The sequence below is a fragment of the Pterocles gutturalis genome, unplaced genomic scaffold (genome assembly GCF_000699245.1).
Source record: "Pterocles gutturalis isolate BGI_N339 unplaced genomic scaffold, ASM69924v1 scaffold20099, whole genome shotgun sequence".
Taxonomy (NCBI): Eukaryota; Metazoa; Chordata; class Aves; order Pterocliformes; family Pteroclidae; genus Pterocles; species Pterocles gutturalis.
In genome coordinates this window covers 25,630-34,360 of record NW_010128850.1, presented here as the reverse complement: position 1 = coordinate 34,360, position 8,731 = coordinate 25,630, and the positions used below count along the sequence as shown (strand labels likewise).

Sequence of the window (8,731 nt, the reverse complement as noted above, 5' to 3'; positions counted from 1 at the left end):
TCCTTTACCCAGAGACATCTAGATCTGAAAACTCACTATTTATCTCATCCCATATTTGTAGTTCATTTCATAGTCCCAGAAAAAAAAAATGGCAATTAAAACTGGCTGGTACAGCTGGAAGTGATGGGGTCTTCACTGACTGGTGAGGATTGGCATGTACTGGACCAGTTAACAGCCAACCAGCCATCCAGCCATGGAGCTCAGTATTCTCCAGCCCCTCATACTCTGAATAAGCCTCCTTATCCTGCACTTTCAAAACCTGTGACAGAACAAGTCCTTTCTTTCAGCTTGGCAACACTTCTAGCTATCTCAGCTCTTAAGCCCCGACATGTGCTTGCCCATCTGGAACTATAGTATACTTCAGGAAGCTGGTCTGGAACACTTGACTTACAACTTGTATATAAATTATTCTATATTTCTGTTAATTTCAGATCTGAAGTTACTGAACATCTAATTTAACCCCTGTGGAGTCTGGAGAGAAAAGTAACTGCTTCAATGATTTGCAGTTTTGGAGGAAAAATACAAATCACCAAAAACTACGATTAGCATGCAAGATGAGAGAGTTATTGAAATGGAAACAAAAATATTAATCAGAACTGGTAGAAGTAGGAAAGATTAACAGCATATTTGAATTCAGAATTATCTACAGCAAAACTCCAAAGGCTTGTACAATATTGTCAAACTCATACTCTCTCTCTAAACCTTTTACCTTTGCAATAAGGCATGGCTTCAACAGTCACACTACAAGTAGATTCTCTTTTAGTCAGAATACAGGGTGCAGCCCGAACTCAATGAAGATCTACGTTTAACTGCTTTTAGTTGTAGAAGTAATTCCTTTCAGAATGACTCATCCTGTTCCGTATGTTTCCTTACATTTAGATGGACTATAACATATCTATGACTTCCAGAAAGAAAAGTGAGAGGTAATGGCACAAAACAGGATTTGTTTTGAAAAAGAACACGAAATACTCTGAAGGTGCATTCAAGATCTATAGCTCTTCTCCAGAAATTTTAATTCACTGTAAGACAATAAAATATTCTGTCTTCAGATGTTACAGGACTATTTGGAAAAAAGTAAATAGCTTTTTTTTTATGTTCCCCTTCCCCCATCATGACTTGGTGTCTACAAAGTACAGATGTACATGCAAGTCTAGGAAAACTGAACTGCCGTTTGGCTCATATCTATGGCTGAGGGAAAAAAATACAAAAAACTTTTAAAAATTAAATCCCAAGTTACGTACAGGAAGCTATAATTAACAAAGATAGTATGTGAAAAGGATACGAAACACAAGTTAATTCCCTGCCTCAAAATCCTTTTTCACCATGTAGTTCCAAGACTATTAAAATTCACAGACTTCTTCAGCTTGTTACTACACAAAGTATTGTACAAACACTTGCACCATATATTAACAGCAAAAGGATTTGTACCAATTCTTCTGGTTTATTCATCCATCTGAGAATAAAACTATTATTTTTTCAAGCGAAAAGGCAGTATAATAATTTAAACTTCAGCATAAATGAAGTATAGAAATACATTTTTACATATTAAACTTCCTCTAGTGGAAGGTGTCCCTGCCCATGGCAGGGGGGTTGGAACTAGATGATCTCTAAGGTCCCTTCCAACCCAAACCATCCTATGATTCTATACTTCTATGAAACACTTGTTGATTAATCAACAACATTATGGTAGCTCTGCTCCCTGTTCCTAGCATGGTTAGTTATTGAAGTGCAAGAACCACAGGCATGAAGAAGCAAGAAAACGTGGTCAGCTTAGACTTCTCTTGAAATTGCTTAAGTGAGGAAACACAAATCCTCCTTGAGATATCACAGAATGGTTTGGGTTGATGTGGCAGGTGCACACACCCTGATAAAGACCAGGACTTTCCGACCATTGAAATATAGCAGATGCTGATTCCTTTCACGCCCTTACAGTGACTGTTGTCACATACACAGTCGTTAGACAGGAATAGGCTGGCCCTTGGTCAGGGGGTGATGAGCAGTTGCACTGTGTATCAATCATTTCTATATTTTATTATTACTGTCATTATTATTTATAATTTTATTTTATTTCAATTATTAAATTTTTCTTATCTCAACCCATGAGTCTCCTTACTTTTACTCCTCTGACCCTCTTCCCTATCCCCTGGGACAGAGGAGGGTGAGGAAGCAGCTGTGTGATGGTTGACCACTAGACCACTGGCTGTGACACCCATCCAACCTGGCCTTCAACACCTCCAGGGACAGGGCATCCACAGCTTCTCTGGGCAACCTGTTCCTATGCCTTACCACCCTCACAGAGAACAATTTTTTTCCTTATATCTAATCTAAATCTTCCCCCTCTCAGTTTAAAGCCATTAGCTCTTGCCCTATTGATAAAGAATGTCAGTTTTAGAAAAGTAAAAATCAGACAATTTAAATAAGGAAAATATGTTTAATTTACACATGTACACTTATTCCCACACTCTAAATTATGTACAGTAACAGCATATCAACTTTGACAACTTTCTTTTTCTTATAAGGATTCTTATCTTGCATGTGAATTCTGTTTCACTGGACTCTCCTGCTTAGAACAAAAATTATCCCAATATGCAGAATCCTCAGGTGCGACTGGAATACCAGATGCAACTAAATCTTCAAAAGTCAATAATGTAAACTGTGACTGGTTAGGCTCCATGGAACATACCTAGAGAAAATACATATGAGTATTACATGAATCAATAAATCTCAGTTTTCTTCCTGCAATATTCCCTGTCCAGTTTAAACTACACAGTGCTTACTGAAGAAGACAGAAAATACTCCAGTTGAGACCAATGTCACATTTAGGCTATACAGTAACTAACAGAAATATGTAACAGGCCACATAGGAAAAGCAAGTTTTTTCTTTAACTCAGTTCAGAAAAATGAAAGAAAAAACCCATCAACGAAGTCAAATAAACTGTACTTCATTCTCCAGCAGACATGATTATTTCAGATGATAGCGTAAGAATTCATTTCACTAGAGGTGTGCCTTTTCAGACTCTTTTTAACACCAGCAATCACTGAGGTTGTGCATGCTTCTCTCAGCCTCATGCTATTTAAGGACAGAAGTGGTCACAATCAACCCACAATTCCCCATGTTAAATATAGATTCAATGCAGACTGAGATATTAGAGATAAGAGTGTCATGATCTCTGTGTTAGTTCCATCACTTCAAGAAAAATCACATTTCCAAGAAAAAAAAGGTTGCCTTTTTTTTGAGCACATTACTGTGTAGGTTGCTGTATGCCATCTGCAAATGTAATTCTTTCCAAACAGCAGGGCAAAGAGTACAGCAGCATAAAGCCAACATGAAAATAGCTGATCCTTCTAAATTCAGCATTTGCTCAAGGAACAGATTCTTAATGTTTAATTCAGCAGGGCTACTCTGCAGTAGGGTTATTCTGTACATCACACAAACACATTTCTGAAGCAGGCTAAGGTACTGTTAATTTCTTGAGGAGCAACTACTAATGTCTGGTAATCACAGAATGGCCGAGATTGGAAGGGAGCTCTGGAGGTCATCTGGTCCAACCCCCCTGCTCAAGCAGGTCACCTAAAGCCAGTTGCCCAGTATCACATCCAGACAGTTTTTTTAATATAGCCACAGACAGAGACTCCACAAGCTCCCTGGGAAATCTCAGTCACCTTCATGGGGGGGGGGGGGGGGGGGAAGTGCTTTCTGATGTTCAGAGGGAACCTCCTATGTTAGCTTGTGCCCACTGCCTCTGATCCTGTCACTGGGTAACAATGAAAAGAGCCTGCTCTAACTGGCATCCTCCCTTCAGGTATTTAGATACATTACTAAGAGCCACGCCAAGCCTTCCCTTCTCCAGGCTGAACAGTCCTAGCTCTCTCAGCTATTCCTCACAGAAGAGGTGCTCCAGTCCCTTAATCATACTTGTGGCCCTTCGCTGGACTCACTCTAGTACATCCATGTCTCTCTTGTACTGAGGAGCCCAGAACTGGACACAGCACTCCAGATATGGCCTCATCAGTGTTGAGTAAAGAAGAAGAATCACCTCCCTTGACCTGCTACCAATACTCATCTAATGCAGCCCACAATACCATCAGCCTTCTTTATTGCAAGGGCCCATTGATGGTTCACATCCCATCTGGTGTCCACAAGGATGCCCAGGTCCTTTTCTGCCAAGCAGCTTTCCAGCTGGCTGGCCCCCAGCATGTCCTGGTGCCTGGGGTTGTTCCTCTCCAGGTGCAGGACTTTGCACTTCTCTTTGTTGAACTACATGAGGTTCTTGTTGGCCCTTTTCTCCAGCCTGTCAAGGTCTCTCTGGATGGCAGCATGACCCCCTGGCACACCAGCCACTCCTCTCAGTTTTGTGTCACCAGCAAACCTGCTGAGGGTGCACTGTCCCATCATCCAGATCATTAATGAAGATGTTAAACAGGACTGGATCCAGTTTTGATCCCTGGGGTACATCACTAGTTACTGGCCTCCAACCAGACTTCACGCCACTGATCACCACCCTCCCGGCCCAACCTTTCAGCCAGTTTTCAGTGCACCTCACTGTCTGCTTAATCAGCACATATATCTACATTTTCTCTAGGAGGATCTTATGAGAGACAGAGTCTATCAACACATCCGCAATACATAGAATCCTTTTTTACAGTTCTGTTACAAAGAGAGAAGGCACTTTTGTCTCCTCTACATTCCTTTTAGAAGGAGTCCTGAAAAGGCACAATGCAACAGTACAGAAATTTTCACTTCATTTCCATACCGGGGAGTCACAGAATGCCCACTTGTCCTATTTAACATTACCTTTTTTCAGTGAACTGAGCTAATGAAATATAGGTCATCACAAATTTAGTCAGTGGACAAGCATGCCTTTGAGACCTTCTTGATACAAAGACTTTTCATAACTCTTGATAGCATGCCTATTCTTTCTATGATAATTTTAAGGCGTGTGACAGTGATGGTAGAGGTCAATACTTAAAAATCCTGCATTTTTGTAGAGTACTTAGGTAATAGTCTTTAGAAATAATGGCCACCTTCTCTTCACCTCAGACTGGCATTTATCAGTATTCCTGTAGAAAGGATCATGTGAAGCCCCGCTGGGAACTTAAATATGTCCTGTCAAACAGAACACACATATTTTCTTAAAGAATATCTGAGTACTGATTTACCACAGTAAATCCTCAAAGATAGTTTATACCTCTTTTTTAATCTAACCAATACTAGTTAAAACATCTGCCTCTCTGTGTTATCCTTGATCACAGACTCAGAGTTTATGGCCATGATAGATGTGTGCACAACCACTTTCATCCTTTTATGCATTCATATACTAATTCTTTCTTTTTTTTTGGTTCCTGACAGAACCTTTGTATCTAAATAACAGAATACAATTAAGTGATTTTCCTGTGAGCAACTAAGACGTCACACGCAAACCTGGCGATTTGTCACACTTTCCTTCGCTGACTGTCTGGCTATTTTGGTTACAGCTTGCCAGTCTGCCTCAAAATTGACTTTTATTGATATTTTCATGACTCAGGTCTTTGTTCAATTACACAGAAAATCCTGAAAAGCTTTTAAGTAGCTCTGTCGCTTTTCTCAATAAAGAGACCACATGGAATGAAGACTAACACTGCTGTTCTTCCCATCTGTTGGTTGTTGTTGCTTGTCTCAAGGGTTATCTCGTCATAATGGTGTTTGAGAGATGGATCTGCTGTGGGATACATGCACTGACAGTCCCCCATTAAAATCAACTTGGTGAGGTGCCGTTCTAGTTTAGCAGTCCAGATTGGTTCACAGCCTCCATTTCCCTCTGTGAAAACCATCCTACTCACATGAGTACTAGCAGGCTGTGACAAAAATCACTTAATCTTCTCTTGAATGAACGCACTGAATGCTGTAACACATACATTCCAGATCTGACATTATCAGTTGCTGTCCCCTGAAACTACTTCTCCTTCCCAAACCTTTCCTGAAAGAGGTGCAACAGAACTAGAGGTAACAGTTCAGTAACAATCTGATTAATACTGTGCTTAACCTCAGCCCTACATCTGAGATATAACACTTTTATCTACAGCATCAGACTAAGTTTATATTCAACTGATTAGTTACCAAGACCTGAAAATGCTTCATAATTTCTTACATCAGAATGCTTTTGTCCAAATTCCTCCTGTTTTCCGAGAGCCACTGCAACATGATGATGGCCATCTAACCGGGTTTCCTAGTAGAGATGAAAAATGGCAATGTAAATGCATTGTCTTTACTCTGTTTCCAGCAAAGACTATGTACATGTTTAGAATGTGGTTCAGAACAATAGCAGAACATAATTTGAAATACTTTAAAATAACGACATTTGAAAAGCAATAGTCCTTTTTAGCAGTTTCATTGGAGAGCTAAAGGATGCAACTATGTTTAAAGGTTAGGAGGGCTGAACTGGGTACTACAGGTTACCATCGTCTCACCCATTTATAGATGTTTATATTCAGTTTTGTGACCTTAGAATTCCTTTGCCTGTCCTTTCTAAGTCACAAGCCATATAACCCATCTGAGCTATGTTTCTCAAAGAGATGAACTGTGAACTTCTGGGAGGTATTCTGAAAAATTATAATGTAACTGTAAACTTAAAACAGCAACTTTCTCGCTGTTGGCTTCAGACAGCATGTAAGTTCACAACTTCAAATTTCTAACACAGCAGTCTGAGCACTACTTTGTGTAAATACAAATCAAGTGTCCTCAAAAAACATTTTCACATACATAACTATATTTAATAATATAATTTATCTATTTAACTGTTTTGTTTACGTGTTTTCCTCTAGAAAGGCTAAGAATTCATACTAAATGATTCATTTATGAAAAAACCACTTTTATATACTGTTTCTAAATAATGCTTATTCTATAGTCAAGTCATAATCCTGTTGGTTTTTTAAAAATATATATAAAGGCCAGGGTGGGAATATGTTTTCCTTGCTTCTTTATCCAAAAAATTTCACATAGCTTAGGCACAAACTTTCTAAAATGCAAATCAAGAATAACAAGAATTTTACCTAGAAAATAATTTAGATATCACCATTAACCCAGAAATCAGCTAGTAGCCTGGATATTCTCCTGGGAGGTATGACTGAACCTCCGATTTCCACTTCCTTGGGGAATACTCTAACTGCACTATATTATAATATAAAGTATCATGATATCAGAAGAAATAGAAGGACAGGTTGTTGGTTACCCTTTTTTTCCCCTTTAATCTAAGGAAAATGTCTTTAAAAACAATGATGTCAGTCTGGATTAGGCTTCTCTGAAGCTTGTCTACTATACAGGATTTTCAGCTATTTCAGTTGCAAGGATATAATTTCTGTGATTCCCAAACAGCCCTGGATATAAAAAAAGTGCCAAGATGCTCAGCTCACATCAACTCAGCCCAGCTTAGCCAAGACAGCAGCTGCTCTAGTCATGTGTAGCAGCAGTACAACTATAAAGGCTGGGAGACTTCACTGGTGAAAATGTGGGTGTCTTGGCAGATAGGTGCTGGTGTGGGAGTAGAACTGTATTTTTACTTTGATCTCATCAACACCAAAACTGTGCCTATTTGATAGATTTACAAGTGAACTTTGGTGTTTTGTTTTTAAATAGGTGAAGGATACAAGTTCATGTAGTTTTACCTTTCTGCAAAGCACTAGTAAGAAAATGACCATTTCAATTCTGTCTAGATTAGGAGAAATATATAATGCACATGAGAAACACTAACAAATCTGCAGTGTAAGAGGTATTTCCCATGACTGCAAGAGCTATAGGCGTACTTACTACGAAATATTTTAAGTGTTCCATTCCTTTACTAGGTTGCAAGACTGAAAATAAGTCAAGCATAAAGAATGCCACCTCAGGTTTGACGAAATCTGTGTATTCATCACACATATTTCTAGAACTTCCTCAAAAATAAAAAAAGACTATGAAAACCATGTTTGATCAACAGTTGCTAAAGTATTTATATACTTTTAGGGTGGCAGTGTATTGTGTTTGAGACGGAAAAATGACTGCATCCAGTTTTTAATCACTTTATCTTCCCTTCTTCTTTCATTTTTTGCTTGTCCAAGAGGTTAAAGACTGATCAGAACAGAGGACACAGCACATTCAGCAATGGCCTACATCTGTAGTCAGAAGTTTGCAAACAACAGTGTTACATTGTTAGGCTAAATCCACAGAATTTTTTTTTTTCCTCATTTACTTCACCTGTCCTCTCTGGTCACAGAAGAGTTTTCACCATCTTACAACAAAACATAACAAACTACGTCCTTCATCTCTCTTTGCTGCTTCAGAGAAATGTAAATCCAAACCAAATACAGAAAGGAAGATCTTTCCTGGCCCCTACTAGTGGCCAGCAAAAACCTTCAGGTATGGAGTTAATGAAACATACTAAAACCATAAAAATCAGTAAACCAGTTTGCTTCCCTATCCATCTGGAGATACTGCTATACTAGTTTATAAAATAAATCTAACTTCTCAAATGGAAATAGATGATTAAACAAAAAGAGCAAGAAGACAATTGTATAGAATTCCTCTGAAGAGTTTTTTTTGTTAAGATTCCTCTCTATAAACCAGAAAACATACATTGGATCAAAATTTGTTTTTCTCTGCACGGAACCAAAGTGTTACTACAGCTGTTCAAGCTACAGGCACACAGAGACTTATAATGACCTCATTTCAAAGGCTCGTCAGAATTATGTGTCTGGGATTCAAATCTTTCTGGATTCA

General features: G+C 38.8%; 1 protein-coding gene across 1 annotated transcript in view; it reads right to left on the bottom strand.

Moving 5' to 3' along the window:
- Window positions 1-2,524: 2,524 nt before the first annotated feature.
- AASDHPPT (aminoadipate-semialdehyde dehydrogenase-phosphopantetheinyl transferase) overlaps window positions 2,525-8,731 on the bottom strand; it is a gene marked incomplete at its 5' end in the record, with an annotated part of 31,005 nt that continues 24,798 nt past the window's right edge. The window contains 2 exons of the mRNA XM_010079772.1: window positions 2,525-2,683; window positions 6,129-6,206. Coding sequence (XP_010078074.1) covers window positions 2,525-2,683; window positions 6,129-6,206 — 237 coding nt within the window. The remainder of the gene's footprint in view (window positions 2,684-6,128; window positions 6,207-8,731) is intronic.